We start from the raw sequence: 17,395 nt of genomic DNA on the forward strand, positions 1-17,395 counted from the left end.
CGAGGTGCTCAGTTCTCAGCTCAGCCAGCTCAGCCAGCCAAAGTTAAGCCAGTAAGCAAAATTGCCGCTTACAGTATGCAAAACATTTTTTGATCAATTTTGCTGCCATTGTGCCTTAGTTGGTAATAAGCATTTTAAGTATGAATTCGATCTCGGAGGTAATCACAAATTATTTAAGGTTCGTACCGTCCTAGTATCAAGTCTCAAGATATATAAATCTAGCGTATAAGGCATATAAAATTAAGGTTATGTTCGAAATATATAATTTTAATTTTATACTGTTTGTTGAGGTTTTTTGATTAAGTAGTTATTGTTGAGATTTACTCGGGTTACGTTAGATGAATTTTTATATATACTTTTTGTTAATTATATTTGTAGTTACGTGAGTGTTTAGAAACTATTGTGTGGCAAGGTATCAATCACCATCAGTCTAACTACTCTTTGTTCCCATACTAGCAGAATTTCTCCAAATCCTTACGGTTGACAATCTTTCTTTGAAAAAATTCCTTATTTTACCATGAATTATGTATCGACGGCCAACGAACCGTTCTTTGTAGTACAATAGTATACTAACATCTGCATCTGGCGCAGGACGAGACGCGTTTCAGGAAACTGACGGCCAACCTCCAGTAATGGAGAGGCACTTGAAGAAGAAGAAGAAGAAGATACTAACATAAGTCGGTGCGCGTGGTGCGTGAGTGGCGCCCGTCGCACCCGGCTCGCGTTGGCCGACACCTCGCTTGCGCCCGCGCCCGCCATCGCTCCACACAGCACCTGAAATATTAGAAACATAAGCTTTACTTTAAATCAAACAAGTACAGCTACAAAAATACAAACACTTCAAAAATAATCTTGGATTGACGAATTTCTTAGTTAACGTTTCATCTATTATTACCAGATTGCAAAATAATGTACCTAAAAATTTTAAATTTAAAAAAAAGGAAAAAGGCTTGATTCATATTAAATGATTGATGAAGATAAAAAAGGCAAGATGTACATTGCCAAATACTTACTACATTGGTAAAGCATATTTCTTTTAATATAATTGCCGATTATATTAAAAAAATATTCTTTGCCATAACACACACAGTATACACACAAAATGTACCCTTCCTTTCTTTTTTTCTATTATTTTTTAGATTTGATTACTATTATATGTGTTATGTTTGTAATAAATGTTATGTCTATGTTACAAAGATTTTGGTTCGACGTTCAATAATTAGTTTTATCTAATAACTAACACAATTTATTTAATTTCTATATAAATACATCAATTCTTACGTATCTTACGATATTAAACTACATACATAACTACAAAATACATCTTCATCATCAGATTGATGCAATTGTGGTCAACGCATAGCAAAAAGGTTGTAAAAATGAAAGGAAGAAGTAAATTAAATATGGTCTGGCGGGGATCTTCCCTGAGATAACGACATCCAAAAATTCAAAATTCGAGCGTACTCCTCCCTTAATGGCCGGTTACGCACCCACTAAAAATGGGTATCTATGGGCTGCAACGACTGCCTTTTTGGGCGTCCCGCAGGCTCGTTTGCCCCCAATTATATATAAAAAAATGGTCATTTTCGTTGGCTTCTTCCCTATTTATTAACGTATTATTTGTTATTTTATTACGTTCTTAATTTATCAGTTTATATCACAGAAGTTTAACTTGCTAATGTTACAAAAGTTTTGTTTAGTATTATTTTCTAAATAAAACTGCTACACAAATCCTTTATTTTGATTACCAGTAATTTCGGAAATGGCAGACATTCATAGTCGTCTGAGAATTTTAAGAGCTTTTTTAAAGTAGCAATTAATGTTACTATTATGTTAACCATTACTCAACAGTATAACTAATGAATAAGAATCTATGAGTAATTAGTACTAAGTTAAGATAACATTTCCCCACATATCTTAAATTCCGTCACAGATCAAACATGTTTTATTTATGACAATCTATTAAACGATTTTTAATTTAATATATTCATAGTTTAATGATACTATAAAGATAAGGGTCATAAAAATTATGATTATAAGACTAACAATTACCATATTTTATTTAAGATTGGTTTAAATATTGTATTTTATTCTTAAAATAACCGCTAAAAGGAAGTGTTTGATTTTTAGTAAAGCCAATTATCGGGTTCGGATTGGTACATAAAGAAAACTACCCTACAAAGAAATACATTTATCACCCAAGGAAGACATAAATAAAAAAAACATTAAAACAGTAATAATAGTGCTTTCCGACCGTTTCCATGGGCAAGTGATATAATATATAATATTAAGCTTTACACCTCATATGCTTGTGTAGCAAGCCTCCGCACGTGCGTTATGCAAAATAACGCATTTGTCACAATAATACTAAACTGTATTGTGAAACGACAAATCTACTCAGAATCAACATGGCCTATATCTCTCAATCAAAATTTATAATCCACGTAACAACGTTGGAGGTATTTTGCCAGTTTCATTTCTCAGTATTATGCCTACTATTAACCCTAAATAACTCGATAATATCGCTCGGATTGAGTTATTCAACGTTTATGGTCAATTGTTATACTTGGGGTACGTTCTTTATTATATTCTGTGGTAGGTGTACAATATAATCTGTGTCATTAGCTGTCTGTGCTTGAAGTAGATATATTTATCTGGTTAGTTTTAATCTGTATTGATTTTCATATAGTAAAGTACCTAATGTTTAAAGGAAAAGAATACTTAAGTATTCAGCGGCGGATCCATTTTTTCTGTAGAATAATATAAAATATAATACATAAAACAATAGTCGACAGAGAAATGTCATTATCACTATCAAAATCTACCCAAAAAACAACTCAAAGTGATTGAATAAAATGATTATTTGACTTGTGGTAAGTCAAAAGTAAAAAAGTAAAAGTAAAAGTCAGTTAAGTAAGTCGGCCAAGATTTTCAAATTACACAACTCACAAATGGGAATAATGTCGTGTAATATTGAATAGTTGGAAATGACTCCATTGTATCAACCTCATGAATCAGGATTTATGAAAACATAAACAGTGGCATACACATTATGTAAGACATAACGATATATATCGCAATATCACTTTCTCTTATAATTGTGAAATAGAAGTTTCAATTTTATGTATAAATGGAAAATTATTTTTAAAAAATACGCATTAATTTCCGCTCTGAGCATCTATACCTTATATCTTTTGTAGCTGTTTTTTTTATTTTTGTTTGTGTGTTTTTGTATAAGGCGATTTATTTATTTATTTATTTATTGGGAAACCAAACAGATACATCCTTATAATAAAAACAAAGTCAAAAATAAAACACAATACAAACACATTGGATAAATAAATATATATTTTAAACTGGGTTTTTATTCGTGCGATGTACTTTTTACAACATACTACTAGCAAGGGTATTTTCGATCAAATCAATCGGGGCGAAAACGCGCTACCTTCGGGTTCAACATGACACACTTAATTACTTTACCGTTTTGTGGAAATTTACATTAATTTCCGCAATTCGTAATCAGAGTTTTAAATTCTACAGTAAACTTTTGATGAGCGCTTTATGTTTATACTAGCATTATTAAATAGTATTATGTAGATTATAAATCATTCTTAAGTCATACAAATAAAAGTTATATTTTAGTTTAACGATGTTTTACGAGCGTGATACACGAAAAGCAACATTAAATAAGTATTATGTTAGTATAAGTGCCGTATATTGATCGTAAAAATTTTAAGAGCTTGTTTTACAATAGAAAAGATATAGCTATATATTTAGTGTGATACTTCCGTAATCTTTTTGATTCGATTATTAATCTAATTGTAACAATTACATTATTAACAAGTTTCACGGACGAAATGATTAATACTTAAGTATTTTTAAGAATTGGAATGTCTTCACCTCCACTAAGTGATTTTGCGATGGTCAAATGTGGAAAGAAAGACATCGAGGTGATACGGGTAGCATTTACAATTTGATTCATTGGTGAAATACTTCTGGGCTTTTTTATTCCTTCTAAAAGACGTGATGTCTATGGCGTATGTCCTAATTAATTATTAAACATTTATCATTAATACCAATTCAATTCATATTATTCATATTAGAATCTTTCATAATCTAGGACAGAAAGCTCGGACCACTTACGAATTTGATATGCTTCAGACAAAAAAAGATTTCCGACTCAAATGTTAATAATATTCATAGAAATTTAAAAATTGTTATAAGCCATGGGTCACATTGTAAATGGTAATTGTGAGGATCGTTAATTTATCTCAATGGTCGTTTATAATAATATTTATGGGACGCAGACTAAAAATGGCACATTATCATATTAAACATATTATTTTGACATTTCGCACGGTGTCTCGACAATATCCGATTTTAAATTATTTAATTATGTGCAAATAGCTATAGATACAACTGTCAAAAGAACACCGAACGATCGTCAATTTGAAATATAACGAGTGTCAATCGATTTCCGATTATGTAAAATAAAAACGATGCTATAAATTTGATTTTAATGGTGTCGGCTAAGCGTAGGATTGATCGAAATAAAACGATTTAGATGTTTGGAAGTGAGACGGTCAACTTTGACAGGATTAAAAGCAAATAAATTATAAAGGTAAGACACACATTTCTTCATAGGTTTCGTTGTGAGGTGTAGAACAGGATTTCGATTATTGAAAGAGTCACCGAACCCTCTGAGCATTCAAGAACTGGGTGGTAATAATTAAAAAAACAACATACGAAAGTTGGCACGTTTCGTCATGATAGTTCAAAAGGAACAACTAGTCATTTTGATTGACTTATCATTAACAAAAGTTTCGTTATTTCATTTGCAGTTAAATATAAAAGTCTTTATAAAATTGTTATTTTCATTTAAACATTCATATACGTAATATATAAATGGAAATGTGATAAATTTTGGTCATGTATATCAGTTACAACGGAAGCTCAATTAAATATATAATTTATAGTTTATAATTTCCTATTCATTCAACATTTTTGCTACTTGAATTCTGCTTCAGTGTCAAATCACCGTCAAGATTTTGTTTGCGAATGACCTAATTAAGTCTATGACTTAATGTGAAGTTTAGTGTACAAGTGTAGGTGAGATATTCGTTAATCAGGTGTAAATAACGTTTGTACAATTGATTAGTTCTCACAGAACGAATTTTTATTCATAGATCACGTTATTTTTTTAATATCGGTTTTTAATCTGCCCTTCACTTCCTCTCATTATTAAATCATATCTTTTTATCACAAGATAAATACAATTTGCATAAGTACATAAGTACATAATTTATAAAAACGACTTGTGAAGAAATCATCTCATATCGAAGGTTCCCCTTGATTTCTCTGGTATGCTACCATCTTATCAGAGTTTCTTTATCATAGATATTAAGAAGATTCCACCAGGTACAACTGTGAATATCTTCTTTAGAATAAAAAAGAAAATCAAAATCGTTTCATTTACGACGAAGTTATCCGATCACACATAAGTGAATTAAGACAGTTAGACCACGAATTTTTCACATTTCTAAAATATATTTACCTAGACTAAAATAATAAATTACAAGATGTATTTTCATATTATATTCTATTACTATATATATGTGACGAATGCCCTTTTTGGAATCGGTTAAGTTGACACAAACCGATAGGATAGTTAAAATGCAAATCGGAAAATGAGAGAACAGTTATAAGGCCATCACACCTGTTCAGAAAAAGGTGATTTGAATACTTAAGCTGTATCAAAGATCTTCGTAGTTAGCCATGCTTGTTTGTTGAGCTATAATTGCATAAATTAGATAAATATTTTTATTATTATGCATTTTATTACGATACTACGTTTAATTATGTAAAGTGTGAGGGAGTTAGAAAGTAGTTCGTTTCCGTTTTTATATTATTTAAATTTAATTAAAATGCAACCTATACTTAGGTATAGGTTAGGTTAGGTATATGTTTTTAAATAAGTAACGTTTAGATAAACTTACCTACTTGACTACTTAGTCCACTTACTCTTAATGAAAATATGGATTTGAAAATAATCGTACCGATTTTAAAACTTTAATGTATTCTATGAGCTTATAAAGGGCAGATATACGATATATTCTAGTTTGCACTTAGTATCTAATATAAGTAAAATATCATAACAAGGTTAGTGTAAAAAAAATAATACAAGAATTGCATTGATTGATAAACATTCTATGTTATTTACATTTCATTACTTTGATTTAATCATTTAAATATAAACTTATTTCCGCAATAAACTTCATATTGACCTAATGCGTTGAAATCCTAATAGATACATTTGATTAATGTATTTTTCGAATTTCTATAAATTACCTTTAAATTGCTCTTACCATATTAAAATCCACTAAAATTTATAAAACCCTGATTAAATTCTCATAAATATCTAAGAACACTTCGTTACCGATAAAGCCTGACGAATATAAAATTGATCACTGATAGGTCAGGTTAAATGCCTATAAATATGCTATTAAAATTTGATGGATAATTATAAAATACATGCAGGCAAAACACGACTGTATCCCATACACTTAAAGCAGGAACCTGAATGTATTAATTTGGAAAACCAGATAAACTTTGTTGACGAAAGACTGGCTTTCCAACTATATATAAATCAAATATCGAATTAATTCGGAACTTTTCACTATAAAATGGATATAAAACTTTTATATCATGTAACTAGTGCGCCATTAATAAATAAAAAAATATTGAACGAAGCTTTTAAGCTAAGGGGATCTTGAGTCCATCATAAAGATGTCAAAGTGTAAAGCTTGAAAAATATACCTATCTATTAGTAACTTTATAATCTGATTGTTAAGAAGTTTATTCATATCCACAGATACACCAATATTACTTATTCACATTTTCATTTCATTACGACATTTTTGTGTCTGTTTCACTCAACTCGTGTACCCCTTGTACCTTCTTTCAGAAGAACGTGTTTTGACCAAAACAATATCCAATTTGAGCATTCTGATGAAGAAGCTAGGTTTCCTATATCCATAGTTGCTCCCTTCACTTTGAAATCTATTTTTGTTTAGTTTTTATATTTTTTCTTCTTCGTGTATTTTGTTTGCCTATACATGCTTATGAAATAAGAAATTCGTATTTTATTTATCTTCTACCAATGTATCAGTGTATCGAGCATCTTTCTTTTATAAATAATAAACTAAATTTTTTTACGCAGTTCGGAAAATGATCTTCATCTTTCTAGTCTACTCTTGAATGTAATTAAAAACGAAGAATCAAAATTGCTTTAAAAATCACAAAATATAACTCATTGTGAAAAATGTCAATATTTTTTAATACCTTATGGTCGATTAATTAAATTTCAAGATAAATTTGTCGCATTGTCTTGTATAATGTATTGTTCAATTAATTTCTGAAATTGATCATTGTTTGCAACCAATCGCAACCATTGTTCTCCAAGTCAATGCACGTACAGAAAAATAACAAAACGAAAAATTATGCTCTCATTAAAGTTTAACTGAATTTAAAAAAAATGCTCCTAATGTAATAAGGATTTCATTGTTTGAAAGTATTGTTTGTTCACTTGTTTGTAATTAGCAAGGAACACAGTGTCGTTTTAAATAGGATCACATACATTCAACACCAAATAAGTTACTAGTAGTAAAACCAAACCCCACCAAATAAGTTAATAATAATAGTAGTCTTGCAAATATTCCAAAAAAGGTTACATGAAAATATTAATAAATACTTTATTAATGCCACAAATAATATCGCAAAACATGCACTACTTGTTCATCAAAGAAAACAAAGAAAGGATGGGGATCTCACTGCTAAAAGCAGTTTCTTCCAGAGATATTTTACCTAATGTTAACCACAACGATTAAGCATCACAATACAGCCAAGAAATGCTGCCAACGTTAATGGTACACTGCCTCTATTTATTAAATTTAATTATTTTTTTTATTACTATGTAGATTATGAAAATTGTAAATACTGTATATTTGATTGTTATAATTACTAATAAACATGAATTTTTGACAACATAATAATTAAATATAAACTATATTGTGCTAATAGTGCAGTCTGTCCAAACTCCAAAGCCATTTCAAAAACATTTTTAGGTCTTTTGTTTCTTCAAAAATATTTCTAGCCATCATTTAAATAAGCCGACACAGTTTTTACTAGGCAGATGCAAAGTAGATCGGCACATCAAACAAAGAATAGCAGACGCACTTATTATAATGGAGTGTGAACTATGTGTTTCACTTTAGATAAGTTGAGTGCGTTACATCTTCAAAGGAGCTTTTTATTTATTGACGTCTGCCATTGAGAATTATGTGTGGCTTATCATATCCCATGACCTATAAGAAACCAACTTCATGGTTGTATCTTTCTTTGCTTTTATTAACTAGGCGTGATCTTTTTCAATCACCATACGACGCCTAAAACATTACACTCTCTTGTACTTTACATATAAATAATAGATCAATATAGTAAATTGTGCTAGTACAAAGTGTTGTTTCATTTATACATACAAATTACAAACAATATTTTTATATGATAAACAGCGGCAATCGACACCCATTTCAGTGGCGTTGCCGGCCTTTTGTCCTTCGGCCGGTCATATTCCCATGGAAGAAGATTCCACAGTTCGTAAAATAAATTCTGTAGTGAAACTGCAGATATTCTATGTAAACAATTTAAAACCAGCAAAATGGTTGGCTGTTAATAAAAAAGGAAAGATCAGCTTAATTTTACTAATTTAGATTCAGACACGATTATTTGAAATACATTACTATTGAAAGATGATATCTAAAGAAATACAATATATTACTGACATTGAATGGTAAAATTTGTTATTCTTCTGAGTTCCGGTACATTTTCCAAAAATAATTTTAATTAACTAACGTTCTTGTGTTAATATTTGCCCACGCATTTTAAACTACTGTTTATAGTTTTAGGTTGAATAGACAGAGGCGTTTTATAAACGTTCAAATTAATAGAACGTGTTCATATGGTATGGGATGCCACCTGTTCAGACACACTGGCCCCTTCCAATCTTCATGGAACTAACAAGAGAGCTGGTGCGGCTTGTGATGCGGCTGAAAAAGCTAAAGTCTGCAAATACAGGGGTCTAGGCTCTGAATATGATTTTGTCCCATTCGGTGTCGAGACCCTTGGTCCGTGGGGTCCTAGCGCATTAAAGCTTTTTAGGGAATTATCAAAAAGGTTAGTCGACATCACAGGGGATCGAAGAGCTGGCAGCTACCTCGCACAAAGAATTAGTCTAGCTATTCAAAGAGGGAACGCTGCTAGTATCTTCGGAACCTTGCCTAAAGGGACTCCTTTTAATAATATTTTTTAATAATTAAATTTTAAGGTTAGTTATTAGATATATTTTTAGTTTGTAATTGTATAGTAATATAATTAAATGTAAAACATAATATATGATATGAAAATTAAAAACTGACTGGTAAAGATAACATAAATAAAAGACGAGATAAAGGGAGATTACATAAGCTCATCAAACGCTCATGCCTAAACAACCTTAGGTTTATTTAAATTGTTTACTGGGCTTCGATATATGAACGGCGTTATGTCATCGTGGGTGTAAATTATTGTATCCGTAAGCGAAAAACTCATGACGTCTTCATTCAAACGACCGATGCAATCGTTATGGTAGTTTTAAATCAATAGGTTACGATGGAAATGAAAAATTCCAAAATATTTTATTGAAGCTTTTTTAAAATGAAAGAATGTAAATGTGAGAGAGTAGCAGTATAGAACCAGTCCGCTAGGATCTTTTGAACCGACTTAAAAAACTAAAAAAATACGGCGTATAAATTAGCCTTTCTTGTTTAGGGCTAGAAAAGCGCGATTAAGAAAATCGTTCTACTCTTCACTATTTTAGTTTACTGGATTTTGTATGTCAACATAGATTTAAAAAAACCATAGATCCAAAAGCCTTTTTGGGTGCCTGAGCCTGACACACGTCGACTATTTAGGTCTAAGTCAAGCCGGTTTACTCACGATAATTTCCTACACCGTTCGAGCAAATGCTAAATGCGCACATAGACACAAAGTCCATTGGTGCACAGTCGGGGATCGAAGCTACGATCTCAAAGATAAGCGTCGCCCGCTGAAACCACTAGGCCAACAATGCTTTGTAATCAAAATCAAATCAAAATCATTCATTCATACACACAGGTAACATAATGGACACTTATGAACGTCAAAAAAAAAAAAGAAATATACACTAAATTAATCTTATTTTACATTTTCTGCCAGTTCTCAAATCATGGGTTGTAGAACGGAAGAGAAGAACTGGCAATAAACTCTCCGCCACTCTTTTTAATAGCCAAGTTTTTTTTACACAACATTTGTAAGGAGCTGCAACCATTACACCATGTTCCATATGACATCTTGAGTAATAAAGAATAATCAAATAAATTAAAAACAAAGATTTGTCCTCTATAAGCAGGAGGCATGGTGAAATAGGAGCACGCACTTACATACTCGTGAGATCTAAATAAGTAAATGAAGAAATCTGTAAATTTAGAAGAACTATGCCGTCTTACAAAGTTAGTTATATCGAACTATTTAAGCAAGACACAAATTTTTTAATCAAAAGCATACCGGTTTCATATAATATTTATAGTGTATTTTTTTAAGTAGCTCATTCTACAACTTTCCTGTTTGACAGATAATTATTCACGCATCTCGGATCAGTCATTCCCCACTCTACTTAAGATATTAAAAATTTATATTATAAATTTATCCAGGATTAACCACTTATTTTATTATTATTTTATAATAAGTAGTAGATTCTCTACATATCATTAAACATATAATACTTACTTACCTTTAGCAGGCATGAGTCTCACATAAACAATAATTATCCCTCAAAAGAAGAATGACAATTATTAATATGCATTAACAAACAGTTGTAACTTATCATATTGTATGAAGTTTTGTGAGAAAATAAATAAAGATTATTATTATTGTCTATAACGATCAGGACCCGATAAAATACAAATAAACACTACATATTTCTAAGAACCTTTATGTTTATATATTCTCTCGATAGGATTTTTTCCAAAACGTATATATACAATTGAATAAAATATAAACGATTGCTTTATTTCATTGAAAAAAGTGCAAAAAGTAAATCATAACATTGCGGTGCAGTATAAAGGCAGGCGCCGACACTGATATATGAATACTATGAACATTGGTTTTAATGGAGAATTATATTTTCATGTCGTATAGGGCTGCCGAAAGCGCAATGACAATTTAATCTGATTTAAAATCGAATTATATACAGGATACCAATAAAAAAAACTCCCTTTGGAGTAACGCAAGCGCCGTGGGGTTCAAATTCACAGACGCTAATTAAATATTTAAGTTGGTGCCAGGTAGATGGTACCGTTGACCCCAGAGCCGGTGCTTTTCTGGCTCAACGACTAAGAATCGCAATACAACGAGGAAATGCTGCCAGCGTTAAAGGTACACTGCCCCAGAGATCAAACTTTTTAAATATGAATAAAATTTTCTTTATAAATATTTTAATTACTATGTAGGTTAAGAAATATATAGACTGTGTACACTGTGTGGATTTTGATAAACAATAACTTTGTATTTAATATAATTTGATGTATTTGGAAATTATTGAAGTGATTTTCAACAAATGAGAAGCAGAATTCTTTTGCTTCTTAACCCTAAATCAGTTGGAGGAAACTGTTTGTATGGAGTCTTAAATAATTTCCTTCATTTGATGAAGCAATTAATAAAAGTATCAAGTATTTACTTAAATACACTTGAATTACAAGAGATCTCTTATTTAAATGGTACTTGAATTGTGTAAATAAGAGTAGATTCAGGCGCAGTTTTGCATTATAAAGAATGACAGAAACGTGTACAGTCTTATATAGGTACTAATAAATATAATTTTATTTGTATATATCCCTTTTACTTCTGATGTATTCTTGAAAATGCTTATGCATTTATTAATAAAAACTGTCTCTTTGACACTCTCTTTTTGAAGGTAAAAAGGTCTAAATAAATTTTTAAATATGAACGTTTGATCACGTGCCTGCAGAGGAAAAATTAGCATGATTTCATTTTATAAAAATAATGACTTTCATCCGCAGGGCTGTGTGTGGTGGACGTCCCGTTTGGCTTCGTGGTTTCTTGTTGTCTGGAACTCCCTTCCAGTCTGGAGAAACACAAGAGGACGCTATTAAAAATAAGAGTCAGTATCTGGACCAAGCCTGTATTATATTTTCCAAATAAGGGGCAGGCAAATGCCTAACTAAAGTCTCAATGTCTTGAACCCCTTAAATTTAAAGCATTCAAATAGCTGATATATTAGTTTATAAGATATCGAACTGACAACCCTATCACCATCATCCTTATACCTCTAATACATGTCAGGACTGAATGACCATACATCACAGATTAGAGCAAGACAAATGTAAGGCAGGATTTTTAAACTATTATTTATGTTATATGTATATTATAACGATATTAACGGGACAATATTTATCTTTACGGTACATTTTTGATAGAAGTCACTAAATTCACTATCGACCACACAAATATTTTAATGTTTAATAAATAATTCGATTGTACATATTAATATTTTGATAGTTGTCTAGTGACTTGCGTGCGCGACTCCCATCCCTGATGTCATAGGTTCCATCCCCGGCTGTGCACCAAATCGTGAGGAAACTGACTCGCTTTTGACCCAAAGTCGACAGGGGTGTGTTAGGTACAGGAGTTTTATTAAATTTTATGGTGGGCACAGAATTAAAGATTATTACTGTAAAAGGCGCAGAAATGTATTTAATTGGTGTCGCGGAAAACGTATTTTTTAAATATACATGTTATTTATAACGAACTATTGAAAAAACATATTCAGTTTAGATTAAATACAATAAAAAATATTTATTTATTTTGTTTATTAGGGAGTGTCCGGGAACGTAGTTAAATCAACTATTTGTTTTGTATCTTTAATCCTTCCGATGCAGTTTCATTCAATATTACGCTTTCGACTATTGTGAATGAACAATCAATCTTTTTTCTTATGCAAAGATGAAAAACATGCTTTAAAAACTTTGAAACTCTTAGTCCAATCACAGACACGGAACTTGACCCACCGTTCCCTTTGACGAATCACAATCAAACGAAACGCGCCATCGCTTCGTATTGCTAGCTCGAAGTTTTAAACGTTACCCGAGAATGTATCAGTGACAGAATTTGCGAGACACCCATTAATATTCATTGTACGGCTTATAATCTTCAAAGGAGCCTTGTATCTTAAATCAATTATAATTTCATCGTATTGTCGCCAACGTGTCCCATAAATACTTGACGCATGTATTTGCTGACCTTTGTTAAGTGGACTTGATATGACAGCTTCGGATTTATTGGATTCCAAAGAAGGTCGATGACGCGAAATCGGTTTTTAAGATCATGTTAACTTATTTATATTTTTACAAAACCATGAAATAAATATCAAGTATCTGTTATAAGTTCGAATAATATAACTTATTACACGCTTTATTTGTCACCCAATGATGGTAAGTAAAGTTTGTGTGTATATATCTCTAAATTATCTACTAAATCATTTATATGCTCTCGGGACGAGTTCTAAACATGCTTACTATTCAACTTAAGAGATAATAACTTAAGCCAAATCAGTCCGTAAGTTCCAATAGTTCTGACAATCTTAAACATACGGTTACTTCAAAGCATAGCTATTAGGCAACATTATGAAGTTTCTGCCATTCCAACATCTAGTTAAACTTCAGTATCTTGAGCCTAATTCATTCGGATTTAAGTCGAAATAATTGGTCCCAATTAGCAGTCGCCTACTTCAACAGTAAACGAACTGATTGGCAAAGCTCATATTTATTATTGAGAATGTGTCGACGGAATTTTCTTTTTTATCTAAACGGGCTTGGTCACAAGGTTTGTTTTGAACACTGTAACTTATTAGCCTTATTACATGTTATTTGGAGAGTTCTATTGATCGATAGACTTACCAATTAGTAATGTGACAGTTAATTTTCTTTAAACTCACAATACAGTTTTACAATATTCTTAACCTACATAGTAATTATAGTAATAATCATTAAAATATAAATAATCCTAAAAAAAATTGAAAATGTTTGGTCCTCGTAGCACGATACTTGTTGAGGAAAGCACCAGTTCTGTGGTCGCAGGTACTATGTAACAGGCGCCAACTAGAATTTTTAATTATATGAATCCCACGGCCCAAGAGTCAAATCCAAAGGGAACCAAATAAAATTTGGCGGAAGCTCTCTTATGTTATGGCATACTCTGCGCTTGCGCCAGCATTAGTGCTTATTCGAGGACAGATGAGATAGCGCTAACGTGTCCTCACAAGTAGCACCCCGTCCCAAACTCCAAGGGATCGACACAAATTTATATTTAGTATATATCCTCATGCTAGAAAAGTTGATTGACACTAAAATTATGATTTATTTTCAATTTCTTTTCTAATCCCTAATGTTTTCTAGTTAGTATAAAGAATTTTAAGGAATTTTGTAGAAAATTAAAAATAACTCGAAGCTGGATACTGATTCGGCTCATCTCCCAGCTATAGCCAATGGCCATCAAGTGCAAATGTTTGTCAAATAATATGTTGATATAGCTAGTTCCCGAAATTCAAAGGGGGCCGTGTTCACCCAATATTTGGTAACCTTTGTCAAACAATATGGGGTATGTAAAACATTTGTCGAGACACCTTACGGGATCTATTTCCTGTGTACATTCGATAAGGGCTTCTGCAAACAATTATGGAATGTTAACATAGCTATTCAACCTTTATTTTTCTATAATTAGTTTTTGTTTGACGCGCCGTTTTGAGAAGACATTTTGTGACTCAAAGCAAGTATGGTAAATATACTCGGAAAAACTACCAGAAACACACAATTATTATATCGCTATAATGGATAACCACTTTAGTAAGAAGGTGGAACTAACGATTGAAAGAATCAGTGATATATTTATCTAATATATAAAATTAAAGGCTCGACCGATTTTGTGATATTTTGTGTGCATATCGGTTTGTTTTGCGAATCAAAATAATACAACCCTTAATTTTCACCCGTCTTGGATCAATCCCTATTTTTTTTGTTAGTTAAAACATTACTTGAACTCTGAGGTTTACTTAAAGAAAAAGTCACAGAAAAACCTCAAAACTTTTTCTGTCTCTGGGGTAGCTAAGCAAAATGTTCCATCTTGGTATATACTAAAAAGGTAGGCTAAGTAAAATCATATTCAGGAGAATAGAGGTTCGCGGGGGAAGCTAGTTTAATATAAACATATCTTCTGTGCTCGTGTTTGTAATTAAAATTGTCCTAAACATTTGGATAAAAAGTTTAGTGTGTATTCAAGTCGAGAATGGGTTAGATTTACATTCAGAAGTTTTTTTTCTTAATATGTGAAATGTCAAAAACAACGTCTGTCAGTTCCACTAGTTTTTTTATAATCTTTTTCTCGCAATATGTTTCTTGTATGATACACCAAGAATTCTAGGCAATGTGACCTGGACCCGGGGCTTATTTCCAAATTTTCGACGTTTTATAGACCTGTCAATTGAGAATTAGAGATTCTATCGGGCCAGAATGCCAAACGAGGTAATAATGAATCTATCAACTAGCTAAAGTGTTTAAACGAAAGATAAATAAACAATATTTTGGCAATATTCCTCTGCACATGTTTGTATAATTGACGCAGAGTTGTGTAAACATGCATACGTTTGTTCCAGTTAATGTGCCAACTTGCGGTAGACGACAATCTAAAATGGCTGATAGACAATACTCATGAAAAAGGAATATATTTTATTATTCTTGAGATCAATGTGTGGTAATATTAATATTGTTATTAGACTATACGATATAAAACTGCGCACAATACAATTAGTTTTGTTAATAAAAATTGTATTAAAACCTGTTGAGTAAAGGAAATTTCTTTTAAGCAGGTAACTTACAAATTCAATGCTTGTCCGATGAAAAAAAAATATTTATACATATTGATTTTTAGCCTAACGTAAAGTGGATTCATGTTACAAAGGTCCAAATTTCTGAGCTGATAAATTGTAGACGGTTTCAATAATTTGACTAATCTTGGAAATTTTACTTAATAACGTTGCAATAAATAATCATTTATCTAAGGAATGTTATCTTTAACCGAAATAACACTATTGTCATGGTATCAGATCGATGTAATACAGGTATAAAAATAATAAATATTTATATAGGAAAATTCTTTAACTACTTTCGTCTGTGTTTTATTGGGTTTATTTTAGTATGCTGTAAAAATTTTAAATCCCTATACAGTGATAATTTCACTGTTTAAAGGTAATGCCTTTAACGCCGCGTTTAGCGTAAGCCTACAATCGGGACAGACATATTTCTACAAACGGGACCGACATATTTCTGCGTGAATTCAATTTCAATATTCATTTATTGCATATTCCTACATCTCACATTCATTAAATACAACAAAAACATTTATTCTATACCTGTTGCTAAAGATGGAATACATTATATATACAAAAAGATTCAAATATAATAAAAGATAAAATGGATATTCCTAATACTCCTTTTTAGAAATATAATGTGCACCTCTGTTCATTACTTTGACTATTAGTTTGATTCTGTATAAGAAGTATTTATAAAGAATATAAATGTATATTTGCATTGTGATGCGTTTTTGACTATTTATTTGATAAAAAGATGTATTAAAGGATTCGTTACTGTATTAAGATTATGACAACCATACTTTTGTGAGAGTATAATTGTAAGTTATCAAATAACGGTGTTCATGTGGAAAAAAAATCATGTCTTCTTTTCATCATCAAAGTGTCTTATATCCGTGAGAATATCCCACTTACATAAAATGATTGATGGTGATCTTGATATTGAACCTGACATTGCGTTTAACGTTATTACTGTTAGTTTCAACCAGTATCGGCCAGTGGGGAAATACCTGGGACAACGCAAGGCAAACGAGTGCCGGCCTAATCGAGATAATGGCGAAAATTTATGTATTTTTCTCTTAGTTGGATATACTAGGATACTTACAGAATTAGGTGCTAATATTGATACAATCTAAAAGAAATAGAACAGACCACTAAATAACTAAACAAAACTAAAAGTAATAAATAGCAAGATAATGTATTAAACAATTAAATTAATGTTTTACGGGATATGGAGATTCATTACAATTTAAAAAACTCTAAAGGACTCCTACCACCCCTAATCGATCCACAGATGGAATAGTTTTTGCTTTAGCTTCGTATTGACTCAAAGATTAGATTAGAATATGCAATATTATGGTAAAAGTCTTTCTAAAGACGATT

At 31.3% G+C, this 17,395-nt stretch overlaps 1 protein-coding gene across 3 annotated transcripts in view; it reads right to left on the minus strand.

Annotated features, from left to right (window-relative positions):
- Positions 1-17,395, minus strand: part of LOC111003515 — a 129,297-nt gene that overhangs the window by 1,493 nt on the left and 110,409 nt on the right. For all 3 annotated transcript variants that reach the window (XM_022274054.2, XM_022274055.2, XM_022274053.2), the window contains one exon: positions 674-774. In XM_022274054.2, the coding sequence (XP_022129746.1) occupies positions 674-774 (101 nt within the window). The remainder of the gene's footprint in view (positions 1-673; positions 775-17,395) is intronic.

The sequence above is a fragment of the Pieris rapae genome, chromosome 5 (genome assembly GCF_905147795.1).
Source record: "Pieris rapae chromosome 5, ilPieRapa1.1, whole genome shotgun sequence".
Taxonomy (NCBI): domain Eukaryota; kingdom Metazoa; phylum Arthropoda; class Insecta; order Lepidoptera; family Pieridae; genus Pieris; species Pieris rapae.